Source organism: Phocoena phocoena, chromosome 3 (genome assembly GCF_963924675.1).
Source record: "Phocoena phocoena chromosome 3, mPhoPho1.1, whole genome shotgun sequence".
In the NCBI taxonomy this organism is placed as follows: domain Eukaryota; kingdom Metazoa; phylum Chordata; class Mammalia; order Artiodactyla; family Phocoenidae; genus Phocoena; species Phocoena phocoena.
Window position 1 is genome coordinate 49,624,296 of NC_089221.1, and position 14,022 is coordinate 49,638,317.

General features: G+C 34.6%; 1 protein-coding gene across 1 annotated transcript in view; it reads left to right on the top strand.

The window, feature by feature from the left end:
• Window positions 1–14,022, top strand: part of IPO11 (importin 11) — a 179,041-nt gene that overhangs the window by 65,652 nt on the left and 99,367 nt on the right. The window contains exons 20-21 of the mRNA XM_065873437.1: window positions 5,610–5,725; window positions 10,172–10,248. Of these exons, the coding sequence (XP_065729509.1) occupies window positions 5,610–5,725; window positions 10,172–10,248 (193 nt within the window). The remainder of the gene's footprint in view (window positions 1–5,609; window positions 5,726–10,171; window positions 10,249–14,022) is intronic.

Sequence of the window (14,022 nt, forward strand, 5' to 3'; positions counted from 1 at the left end):
TTTGTGTGACTATATAAAGGCTATTGAAGGCATATATCATTATGTTACGGTTAATTTTCTTTATTGTACAACCATTCTCCTAATCTTCACTCCTATATAATAATTTGTTTGCTTAGTTTATAAGTTTTCTATTACTGTGTAACAAATTATCACAAAAGTAGTGGCTTAAAACAACATCCAAAATAACTTATAGTTCTGTAGATCAGAGGTCCAGCACACCTTGTCTGTACTCTTTGATCAGGGTCTGACAGGCTGATGTTGAGGTGTCTGCCAGGCTAAGTTCTCCCCTGTAGGCTTTGAGGAAGATTTGTCTTTATACTCAGTCCCCTTGTTGGCAGAGTTCAATTCCTTGATCTGTAGGACTGAGGTCCCAGTGTACTTGCTGTCTGTCAGCTGGGGCACCTCTCAGTTCCTAGAGTCCAGCCACATTCCTTGATACATGGCACCTTCCATCTTCAGCGTCAGCAGTGGGGAGATTCTTGGCTGTTAGATCCCCTCAGGCTTTGAATCTCTAACTTTCTTTTATGCACGTAACCAAAGAAAACTCTCTTTTAAAGGATTCATGTGGTTAGGTCAAGCTTACGTGTATAATTTTCCTGTCATAAGGTCGTTCAATTTGGTACCTTAATCACATCTGTAAAGTAATATCTAAATTAGCATTTGATTGAATAACTGGCAAATGGTGTATGTACAACTGGGGTTAAGAATCATAGGTGGTCATCTTAGTATTCTGCCTGCTATATTTAGTTTTCTGTGTAACTGAATCCATTCTCTCCACTTGTTATCTAAATATTCCCTCAGTGTGTTTACACACATCAGGTATTTTATTACTTTCATCATCTTGGAATCTGGAAGATTCTTACATGCTTTAGTCTGGCCTGGCTTTACTCTATGTTTGTTCACAGCTGTTACAACTGGATCCCCTTTCAGTGTCATCTAAAGGGTTCTTCTTGCCTATCCTTTCTATAGGATGCCTGTTTTCTGTACCTGTCTTCTTCCTTGTTTTACTTCCTCTTTCTGATGGAGCCCATGAATGCCAGTGGCATTCTGCAAAAGGTACATGGGAGGTAAATTTTCTCCAGATTTTGCATGTGTGAAAATGTCTTACAGCTTTCACATTGACTAATAGTTTGGCTGAGCGTAAAATTCTAGATTATCCCTCAAAATTTTAGAGGCATTTTTCCTTTGTCTTCTAGCTTCTAGAGTTGCTTTTAGGAATCCTGAGCCATTTTAATTCTCATTTCTTGAATGTTTCATCTCTCCTTTCCCTTTGACAACTTGTATGATCTTCTCTGTGTTCCTGTTTTCAATTTCATGATGATGTGGGTGTATTTTTATTCCACTGTTCTGGACATGTGGTGTATATTGTAAACTGGAAACTCGTGTTCTTGGGTTCTAGATAAGTCTATTGTTTTTTGTTGATTATTTCTGCACCTTCATGTTTTTCTTTTGTCTCTTTCTGAACTTCTTATTACTTAGATGATAGATGAATGAACCAGCCCTGTATTTTTCTTCATTTCTGCTTTTTCTTCTCTTTGTCCTTTTGCTCTACTTTCTGGGGTATTTCTTCAGCTTTATCATTCACCCTTTCTATTGAGTTTTTCTTTCCTGCTATAATATTTTTAATGTCTATGAGTTCTTTTTTTTTAAGTTAAAAAATTTTTATTTGTTTTTATTGAAGTATAGTTGATTTACAATATTATATTAATTTCAGGTGTACAACATAGTTCAATATTTTTATAGATTATACTCCATTTAAAGTTATTACAGAGTAATGGCTGTATTTCTCTGTGCTGTGTAATATATCCTTGTTGATTATTTTATACATGTTTGTGTCTCTTCATCCCATATCCTATTTTTCCCCTCCTCCTTCGATGAGTTCTTTTTTGTATTGTTGAATAATCATTTTACAGCATTTCATTTCTTTTTTCATGAATACAATGTTATCTTTTATTCTGACAAGGATATTAATGATGTATTCTTCTAAGCTTTCATCTCTATGTGTGGTCTCTGTTTCCTTCGAGTTGCTGTTTTCTATTTTATTGTTCTGTTCTCTGTTTTTCATATTAGATATTTTAATCATATATGTTGATCCTTGGTTGCCTGCTTTTTTTTTTTCCCCTTGTGAAAATTTGAAGCGTGTACAAAAGAAGGAAGAACAGTATAATGAATCGTTAGGTAACCATCACCCAACTAAAAGAGCTGTATCAACATTTTGTCTGTATAAATTTAAGAGTGGGCCTAAAAAGCTAATTGGAAGGGTTAAGTATGTATGTGAAGCTTGCTGATTGTGGATTTTTTCTTTAGGATAATCTAGCTGGAGGTTTTTTTTGTACGGGACAGATGTTTTGGTTCTGTGTTTTTCAGATCTTTCCTTAGTGAAAAATCCATCAGTCTCCCGTCTGTTACGTTATATCTCCCTGTTTTATATAGTATCCTTAGTCTTGATTACCTGATATCTCCCTATCTTTAGACGATTTGTTTTACTTAACCAGAAAATAAATGGCCAGTTCTATACTGGGTTCAGGAGAGGGCCAGTTGTTGACTGTTGCACTTGGATGAGATCTTGTCATCAGATGTCTTTTAAAATAACTTCTAGAGGTCCTATTATTTTTAATACCTCCTCTTCAACTTCCCCTTCCCAAAATACCTTGAGCTATCAGTTCCTGAGTCTTTTGGAGTTTCTGTGATATAAATCAGGTGGTTTTTTGCCCTTTTTCACTGCTGGCTTTGAGCTTTCATTTTCTGAGTCTGCTAAATCTGTTTTTCTTTCCCGCTTCCAAAAATGAGTTGCTTTTATCTCTTCTTATGCTGTCTTTGTACTTATGGTTTTAGGTCTTTAAAAGCACATCCTCATATATCCTTTTAGTGGATCTTGGGAGAGCACAGTAGTAAATGCATGTGTTAAGTCTGTCAGCTTTCTGCAGAAGTTAACAGTGATTTCTGGTATGGAGTTGTTTGGTGTAGCTGCGACATAGAGTCCTGAGCTTGGGTGTGGGGGTCTTGTTAGGAAGGCATAAAGAACATCTCTTGAAGTTCAGAGGAAGGAATGTTATCCTTTGTATTTTAGAAAGGTAATCAGTGTACCAGTGGGGACACTGGTTTGGAATGGAGTTAAACCAAGGTCAAGGAAATAGTTGGGAGGCTCTTCTGTTAACCATGAAAGAGATGATGACCTGAAGTAAAGACATGGAAAGAAGGGGAAAAATTTGAAAAATACTAGGGAGATAGAATTAAGGATTGTTTAGATTTGGAGTGAGGAGGAGGAAGAACCAGGAGGTAGTTGTGATATAATTTATTTCTAGATAGACAGTGATTCATGTCACTTGAGTTAGGAAATGCAGGAAAAGGAACCATTTTTTTTAGGAAGACAATGAGTTGGTTCACTGGTATACTTGAGAGTTTGAGATGCCTTCTGGGTGATGATGTCCTGTGTCATTTGGAGTATCTGGAGTTCAGAGGTTTTGGTTGGAGATAATAGATTTGGACCTTATCAGCATGTACATGGGACATGAGAAGGGAACCAAAGACAATAACCTGAGAAATAGCAATTTTTAGAGAGTGTTGTACTTTTCTCCCCTCTTAACTTAAATTATAGATTCACAGGCAGTTGCAAAGATTGTACAGAGAGATTTCCTTATACCTTTCACCTAATTTTAAATTCCTTTTATGTTTTATGTAATTATAGTACAATATGATTTCCCCCTTCAAGCATTTATGATAATTTTATTAATAACCAATGGCTTTATTTTTGAGCTTTCATAGTATTGTAGACAACATCTTGTAGCTCTAACTGTAATTATTTCATAGTATTGTAGACAGTGTCTTACAGTTACAGTTGTGGATTGAAAGAATGTTCAAATAAATTTACTTAAAGCTGCATATTTGGGATTGGACACATTCTTCAAGCCACTAGATTACAAAGGTAAATTTCTTCAGGCTTTAACTGAGAGAGTCTAATGTATTTAGCAGTTGCTTACTTTAGTTTTGCTAATGCTAGCATACTGTGCTCATTGGAATGTGCACTAAGTAAGTAGATTCTGACATTCCTAGGAATATTAAGTCTACTTGATATTAAAAATGAACTTGACTAGTTTTTCTTCATGTTTTTTCTTTTTTTTGTTCTGTTAAGAATTGAGCTATGGAGAGTGAAATTTAACTGAATTTTAAAGCCCAATTTACTACTTTATGAAATGTGACATTTTTATAAATCTCTTACTTTGGAAATATCTTTAATAAAGTCTTTCAACTGATGCTTAGTTATAGAAAGGGCCAAACTTAACATATTTCAGGATAAGCTTTATGTATTTCCACTGAAGTATCTATACCTCACTGATAAAAATTCATATATATATACACATATATATGTCATCAAAAGGGGAATACATATGTATTTTGTTGCATTGTAATTATATGTCAACTATATTGACATCTGAATTATTTTCTAAGTGAGGAGGTGTTTGATAGTTTGGTTTCCTTTCTGTGTTTATCAGATTATAGAGATTATTATGAATTAAAAATTGACTTTCTATCCTTTTTGTTTCTTTCAAAGTGCTTAGATTTAGTGTGATATACTGAGTCAACCTCCATAAGACAGTAATTAGTCAAAGTAGAATTTTAAATTAAAACCCCCTCTTCTTCCATCTTTGTATTCTTTTTTTTTTTTTTTTTTTTTTTTGCGGTACGCGGGCCTCTCACTATTGTGGCCTCTCCCGTTGCGGAGCACAGGCTCCGGATGCGCAGGCTCAGCGGCCATGGCTCACGGGCCCAGCCGCTCTGTGGCATGTGGGATCTTCCCGGACCGGGGCACGAACCCGTGTCCCCTGCATCGACAGGCAGACTCTCAACCACTGCGCCACCAGGGAAGCCTCATCTTTGTATTCTTAATTCATTAAAAATATTAGCAGAAATTCTTCATTAAAAAACACGCACACATTAAAAAAAGACTCCTTTTACCTTCTTGCAACATCCTTTTTCAATATCCATATTTAACTAATGTTAACAGTTTTTTCTGTTTGCTCCCAAGAAGCATTTTTATGCGTGTATCTTCATATCAGATACATAGTTATTTAAAAAAATTGTTTGGCATGTGGAATTGTTATATACATTTCTTTTTAATCCCAATTTGTCATTATTTTTGAGATTGTTTTCATTCCATGCCTAATCCTTTTTCATGGCTACTCAGTATTCTAGAATATGAAGGTATTATAATTTAATTATCTTACTGATGAACATTTAGATTGGGTTCATTTTAGCTTATTTAGGTGAGATAATTTGTAGAATTTAATACATCATTGTTAACACCTCTTCAGTCGTCAGAGAAGGAAAAATAAATATTTATATGAGAAATCTCTTAAAATGAACAGATGTATGTAGCCTTGGTGTATATGGTTTTACTACCATTAGGCAATTGAATAATATTTTTTTCCAATTGTAAACAGAATTAATTTTGTTTTAGTAGTGCTTATAATTAGAACCATTCTTTTAAAATCTGATTGATTGATTTTTTATAAGTTGGTTTTAGGGCTTTTAAATATGATAGGTGATTTTTTGGTGGGAGGTGGGACCTTAGAGTATCTTATGTTAAGTTTTATTTATACTTCCCATAGGGATTAGGAGCAGACAGCAAGAACCTGTACCCTTTCCTGCTCCCAGTTATTCAACTGAGTACAGATGTTTCCCAGCCTCCACATGTTTATCTTCTGGAAGATGGTTTAGAATTATGGTAAGAGGAAAAACTTGATACTGTGGATCTTATTTATTTATTTTCTTGGCCTTCCCTACTCATGGCAATAAAGCAAAGGTCATGTAATAGGGCTTAAAAACTCAGCATTTAAAAACAAAAAACATAAAGTCAGTTTCCCTGTACTGGGTAGCATAATACGTAGCTCCAACTTTTCTTGGCAGCTGTCACTCAGTGTAGGCTTATAATAGTCATAGTTAGTAACAGGAAGTTTCAGTAAGAACTCAGCTGAATTTCTTCTTTTGGAATCTGTAATGTAAAATGGGGAATCTCGATCAAAACTAAAAATTGACATAAAACTTCCAGCGTGTTAAATGAGATGTTTTGGGGGATATTGAGTTATTTTCAACCTCTTACTACTTTACCCAGTAAGTACTGAGATAGAATACCTCAGCCCTAAATGTTAATGCTACTTAGTCTTGGCTTATTATTTTACTGAGTAAGTAGTATATAGTGTTTAGAGGTAAAAAAACAAACCCTGTTTCTGTGGCATCTCAGAGCTACAAACTGTGAAATGAGTGAATTGGAGTTAAGTAAGTACAGACTGAGCATTGACTAGAAATCTTTTTTCTTCGTCTTACTGATGGCAGCAGTTTTCTTCAGGGCCAATCTTTATTTAAGATGTAATTAGTAATACAGGAAAGGTTTTAAAGTTCTAATTAAAAACCTAGTATTGGAATTAAAAAAGCAAATCATAGAAAGTAACCACAGAAAAAATAAACATTTGTGGTATCTCCCTCCCTCACTCCTTCCCTCCCTTCTTCCCTTCCTCCCTCCCTTCCTTCAGTTTTGCTTGGATGTCTAGGAATGAACAGTTTTTTGATTCTAAGAAATTGTCTTTGATGCAAATGGTAAAATTAATGATCTGTATCAGAATACTAGATGAGCAATTTAAAAACATAACTAGGTAGATACTTATCAATTTGCAATTTGTGTTTCTCATATTCTTTTCTGGGTTATGTTGTTTGAAGTTAAGTGACTTAAATGATTGTAAATTAGCATGTGTTGGATCCTCTTATATTCATATATTTTTATTTGTACAGGATGGATTACTCTAGATCAGAGGTTGGCAAACTTTTTCCCTAAAGGAGCAGATAGTAATTATTTTAGGCTTCACAGGCTATGTACTTTCTGTCCCAACTCTTCAACTCTGCTGTTTCAACACCAAAACAGTCATAGACACTATATAAACAAATGGACACAGCTATGCTCCAATAAAACATCACTTACAGAAAAAGGGTATTGGTTTGGCCCATGAGCTATAGTTTGCCACCTTCTACTCTAGATTACAAATTAAAACATTAATCTCTGGCACACGGATACTTTTCTGTAACCATATGTATATGATATCTATCATAAAGATTAAAAATATTATAATAAAGAGGCAGACTCGTATACTTATCAATATAATTACAGATTTAGTATATTAATGTGTTAATGAGAGGTATATAAATTTTTTAGGGATTACATGAACAGTGCATTATATGAACAGTGCATGAGAAATGCATTGCTCTACTAATGGTAGTTTCTTTTTTCCTAGCCTTTTGTTATATGTAAACAAAATTAAATCATTAGGATACATTTAAAAAATTTATCAAATTTATTGAAGCTAAGATTATTTAGAGAATCAGGGTACACACTTCTTAATATAATTTTCTTAACGGGTTAGAAGTCGTATTTGGAAGCAGATATAGGTGGCCAATCCCACGTATACCACTGCATTAGGTTTGTAATCATTTTCTGTGAGCCTTCTGTAAAATGAGGAAAATAATTTCTACCTTATGTGGTTGTTGTGAGCATGAGATACTGTTTGTAAAGTGGTTAGCATGTTGTGTATGATTTATAAAGTCTGAGAATTGGTGAGATTGCCTAGGAAGAAAAGGGCAGATAGAGAGCCTTGTGCTCAGGGCAGAGTCCTGAAGAAAATACAGTCTGAGGTCACATGAGGAGCCATCAGAAATGATATATGAGGAAAACCAAGCCAAGAGAGAATATTTCCTAAAAGAGGGAATGGTTAACTATGTCAAATGTTGCTGATTGTCCTTGTAAGGGTGTACAGAGAAGTGAATGGAGATGATAGGAGGGGTTTCAGTGGAGTAGTGAGAACAGAAGGAAGAATTGGAGTAGATTGAAGAATGAATTGGAGTTAAGTAAGTACAGACTGTGAGCATTGACAGCTTGTTTGAAAGTTTTTACTATGAAGAGGGTGTTGAAATTGCGTTAACAGTGGCTAGTGCGGGAATGAAGATCTAGAGGTATGATGAGGCTCAAGAGAGTGAGATAATTGAAGGAGGCAAGAAGGGATGGGATTCAGCATAAGTGGAAGGAGTTGATTTTTTTTTTTTCTTTAAATAGCAGCAGGGGTATTTTGTCCATTTTAACTCGAGGCAGGAAGATAGGTTTCTGTATTGTAGTAGAATGATGAAGTATAGTCATTACTTGAGTGTCATGGGCTGGATTGGGAGTATTTATAAGATGAGAGAGGTTTGTGGGGACAAAGGTATAAAATAGTTATCTTGGGGAATGGAAATTTGAACTGGTAGGGCTTACCAGTACCAGCTGATGTTTGTGGTCTTGTTTACAATGAAAAAATTTTCAGACTGGTTATGTGATTTTTTTTTTTTTCATGAGTTCTTTGACCCAACATTGTTTATTTTTTTGCTGATATTAAAATATATGGTTCAGGCCTGGATTTATTGCATTGTAAATATAACATACCACCTGTAAAATTTTTTTAAACTTAATGTGAATTTTAGTGACTTCTTATAGTATCTTTTGTAATATATTCACATAAATAGTAATGATAGTATCAAAGATGCAGACTTTCATGTATATCTGTTCTTTTTAACTTGTAGATTGTTAGTTCACATTATTTTGCTTTTTCATCTTGACCCTGATGTATTAAAATATCCCATTCAGTTTTTTTTTTTTGCGGTACGCGGTCCTCTCACTGCTGTGGCCTCTCCCGTTGCGGAGCACAGGCTCCGGACGCGCAGGCTCAGCGGCCATGGCTCACGGGCCCAGCCGCTCCGTGGCATGTGGGCTCTTCCCGGACCGGGGCACGAACCCGTGTCCTCTGCGTCGGCAGGCGGACTCTCAACCACTGCGCCACCAGGGAAGCCCCTGTTGCTGTTTCTTAGATTTATTTTTTATTGAAGTATAGTTGATTTACAATGTTGTGTTAATTTCTTCCGTACACCAAAGTGACTCAGTTATACACACATGTACATTCATTTTATATTCTTTCCCATTATGGTTTATCCCAGGATATTAAATATAGTTCTCTATAGCACCTTGTTGTTTATCCATTCTGTATGTAATAGTTTGCATCTACTAACCCCAGACTCCCACGCCCCTCCCCCTTGGCAACCATGAGCCTGTTCTCTATGTCTCTGAGTCTGTTTCTCTTCGCATATAAGTTCATTTGTGCCATATTTTAGATTTCACATATAAGTGATATCATATGGTATTCATCTTTCTCTTTAAAATCCTGTTACTGTTGATCAAGTTAAGGTGTCGAAGACATCATTGCTTGTGCATGTTGGAAGTACTTCATTTTGGGGGTAGCTGGTTTTCCCTGTGTAATATCCTGCCCAGATTACCTGATTTTGTCATTTAAAATTTGTGAATTATTTCATAGACACAAAATAATATGAGGTCATATTGTTTATAATTATTTATAACTTACATAAAATGAAAATCAATTTTCCATACTCTGGGTAAGAAATACAACAATAAGAATGTCTGTGAAGCCCATGGTGTGGCATGTTTGTTGAATCTTCCTGCATCCATGCCAGGAATAACCCACTGTATTGATTTTTTTGTTTTCATTCCTTGGTTTTCTTTCTTGTGTTTTAATGCTTTTAAAATCACATATGCACGTGTATCTCTAAACAGTATATTTTAACTTTGTATAAGTTGTATCATATGTGTTCTAACTTACTTTTTTTGCTTCCTGTTTGGAGATTCATCCGTAGTGAAGAGCTTAATGGTGTGACTGTAACAATTCATTTACTCGTTTGCCATTTTGTTTGTTGTTCAAATAATGCAGCATTCTTGTGCATGACTCCTAGAGCAAATGTATAAGACCTTATGCCCTGTGCACATTTCTGCCTAGATATAGTGCCAGGTCATAGGTGTATACACATATACATATTCAGTATTACAAGATAATAATTATTTCCCAAAGTGATTATATCAACTTGCACTGTTAGCAGTATGCAAGAGTTCCCACTTTTATAGCTTTAACAATACATGGTATGTCACACTTAAAATTCTGCTGATCTGGTGGGGGTAAAATTGTACCTTATTTTGGTTATAATTTATATTTTCTTGATTACTGGTCAAGTTGGATATCTTTGGTACTTTTTATAGTTATAGCTTTAATGGTTATGGAAAGTGATTTAATTGTCTGGTTTTTTTCCCTAGGTTAGTGACTTTGGAAAACAGCCCATGTATTACACCAGAGTTACTTCGTATATTTCAGAATATGTCACCACTTCTAGGTATGTATTAAAGCATAAAATACCACTGTTTTTGAATGCAACCATAATTTGGGGCATTATAGGTGACTATAAATCATACTTTCCATTTTTACTGAAACCCTTGATTTTGAGAAATAAGTTGTGTAGTGTTTTAATAATTCTAGATTTTTTCCTACAGTATAACTTTTTAGAGTTATTTCTGCGTATTAAAGAAGAAACACTAAATTTACTTATAGTAATTGAAAATTGATTTTGTGCTGTCAGTTCTTAACAAATAAACTCTGTACATATTTCTGATTTAGCTAAGGAACCACCAAAATAAAGATTATTAAATATTAGAAAATCATTTATTGTTTGTTAAGGTATTGCTTATGTAGAAGCTTGAAATCAGGAAGCTTAATGTTTTAAAGCAACACTTTTGGCATGTGACACCAGAGAACTGGCCACTGTGCTAGGAGTAGGCTGTTAGTCTCTGTTAGCCACCATGGATACCTGGTTAGATTCTTTTCTGAACATGTATTGTGATGATACTTAGTCATAGAAAGCCAATACTTGTCTGCTACATATCAGCTACCATTCACAAGTATGTAATACCTTAAATTTACAAAAAATATTTTGTTCACAGGGTTGTTTTTGTGAGCGATTTTACCAGTGCAGATTCACATTTAAACCTCATTGAGTATTTAAGAACTGTATACAGTGCTGTTTACTGGCCCTTTGCTTCTTTTTCAGTCTGCAGATTACTACCATTTTAAAAAATCGTTTATTTACAAAATGTAAAAATTATTTACATTTATTCCGTTCAGAGTTCCCACTTTCTAAGACTCACCCATGAAGCATCTTTAATTCCTTCATTAGAACTTGGGTATACTGACTGAATAGTTTAATATTGTCAGGAGAGGGCATTCATGTAGGAAAAAACTAGGAAAAAAGGCATACTTATTATGGCAATATCTCAAAATTATTTTTTCTGAGAACTTACTTGTAGTGAGCAGTTTTATTAGAGGGAAAGTATTACTGAGGTATAATGATGCACCAGAAAGGTAGACACATTTTTTGATAAAATCAACAAGTGTGGACTAAAACATAATTATAGCTGATTAAAAAACATCTGTTGGGCTTCCCTGGTGGCACAGTGGTTAAGAATCCGCCTGCCAGTGCAGGGGACACGGGTTCGAGCCCTGGTCTGGGAAGATACCACGTGCCGTAGAGCAACTAAGCCCGTGCGCCGCAAGTACTGAGCCTGTGCTTTAGAGCCTGCGAGCCGCAACTACTGAGCCCATGTGCCACAACTACTGAAGCCCGCATGCCTAGAGCCCATGCTCCACAACAAGAGAAGCCACCGCAATGAGAAGCCTGCGCACTGCAACGAAGAGTAGCCCCCACTCGCCACAACTAGAGAAAGCCCGTGTGTAGCAATGAAGACTCAACACAGCCAAAAATTAAATAAAATAAATAAATTTATTAAAAAAATAAAAAACATCTGTCTTCATTTGCTGGATTATCATGGGGGCTATAGATAATGTGATTAATCCTTCGTGTTTTCTGATTTTTTGTTGTTGTTGTTCTTCTACCTCATTCTTCAGAATAAATTAGACCTCAGATAATACCAAGATGCCATCTGTTTTCTAATAAAAAGCCATTTGATGTTTTATCATGTAGCATCCCCATAAAATTATGGAAGAAATTTTCAAACATGAAGACAGTGGCAATAGACCAGTCACTATTGCTAGTCTCCTAGGAAAAGTTTTGTAGCTAAGATACCATAGAGAAAGAGAATAGGCAAAGTCCTTTTACTTTCTTTTACTCTCAGTGAAGGCCATCCAGTTCTAGTCTACCTAACTTGGAGACCATATATAGTACCATTCTGGGTAATCCACAGTGCTTCTTTATACTTGCCCTGAGAATGGAAATCTCGACCAGGCCCATTATCAACTTAGTCATGAACAGGATTCAGCCATTTTCACATATGGGTAACTTCACAAGGTGATTTCACTTCATCTCTGTATTCTACCCCAAATTCAGCCTGCCTGGCCTTTACAACGTGGTGGGAGAGAAGATTGGTAGCCAGGAAGAAGAGACTGAAAAAAAAAAGCACATAACTAACCCTCCTATAACCATATGACACTATTTTGAGTGTAGTTTTAGGTAGGTACTAAAGTACAGTTTTACCATAGAAAGCTTTGTAGTTGATGCATAGTCCTTTAAATCAATAAGAACTTTTATGTGTTTAGAACAATGTCTGGCACATAGAAAGCACCGTTTAAGTGTTTTGTAATTATATGTATTACTACTATTACTGTCAACATTATTGCTATTTTAAAAGAAAAAGTACTGAACCACTGGCTCTGTAGGATTTGTTAGTTAACTTAATATGAAGAAATTTTGTATACAAATTATATCTGTGAATGTTTAGTATACCTCGACATCAGTATTACCTTTATTTTTGTTTGAGTATTGCACAACTAATTAATATTGTTTGATATGTAGCTTTTTGCATACACATTCTTTCAGGTGAGCTTTAAAATTTATTTTGAAATATAACCAGGATATTTATTTTAATCTTTTAAGAATATAGATCGAAATGAATACTCACTTTTCTTAAAGGTGAAAACATTTTTTCCTCAGTGATTTTTAAACATTTTTTTGAATTTTAAACATTTGAATTTTAAACATTTTTTGAATTTTAAACATTTATTTACTGAATATGATAGCTATTATTTTTTCCAAGTAGAAATAAAGCTGCTGGCTGGTAGTTTCTCATTTTCATTTAAAACACATAAAACCAACAATATTGGTGTTTAAGTTAATGATTTTTAGGATATGTTAATTAAGTGTGAATAAATCCAAGGCTAAAATTCATTTCATATCCTTTTCCCCAAATGTAAGTAGAACTGGAGATACTTTAAGTAGAACCATAGGCTATAACTAATTCTAATAATTCAGTTCTAAAGGTTTATTTTTAAAATCCTTTAAATCTTTTTTATGGTATTAATTTTCTCAGTATTCTCATTACTTAAAAGATGAACACCTGACTGACTCTTGTCCATGTTGTTGTAAGTGCCAAGCTAATGTTCCTTGACCAATAAAATTTTTCTAATTTGGAAGGAACTTTTTCCCACCTGACATCTTGATGATATGTAGGCTATTTTACACATTTTAGCCTTCATATTTTATCAGAATTTGAAATAAAAGAAGAAACTACTATAGTTTCATTTCCAAACATAAACATTAAATAGTATGATTAAAAAGAATAAGTAAAATGTAACATGAAAGTAGAAATTAAAAGTAAGAGCCAAAGAATAGAGAAAAACAGAGAGGAGTGGAATATAAAATATAATTAGACTAATAAATATAAATCATATGTGCACACAGCATAACTAGATACTTTGATGGGTTACAGATTTGAATCAGAGCTCTCTGTCTATGAAAGAAAAACTTGATCACTTAAGTTAGGGATTTTCAAAATTGTTGACATTTTGGGCCATGTAATTCTTTCTTGTGAGGGACTGTTTAGAGCATTGTAGGAAGCTTAATATCATCTTTAGCCTCAACCCACTAGATGCTAGTTTTTAACAACCAGAGTTTCCAGACATTGCTAGATGTCCCCTAAGGGGCAAAATTGCCCATGGTTGAGAACATTTGAATTAAATTATTCACAGGGCTGAAAATAAATACAGATCTGTTGTATGGGCAGCTCTTCTTGATACTAGGACCAGAAAATAATTTTTTATCGGAGTCTTACTAGGAACTCACGGATATAATCAACAATGTTCAATATACTTTAAAATAGAT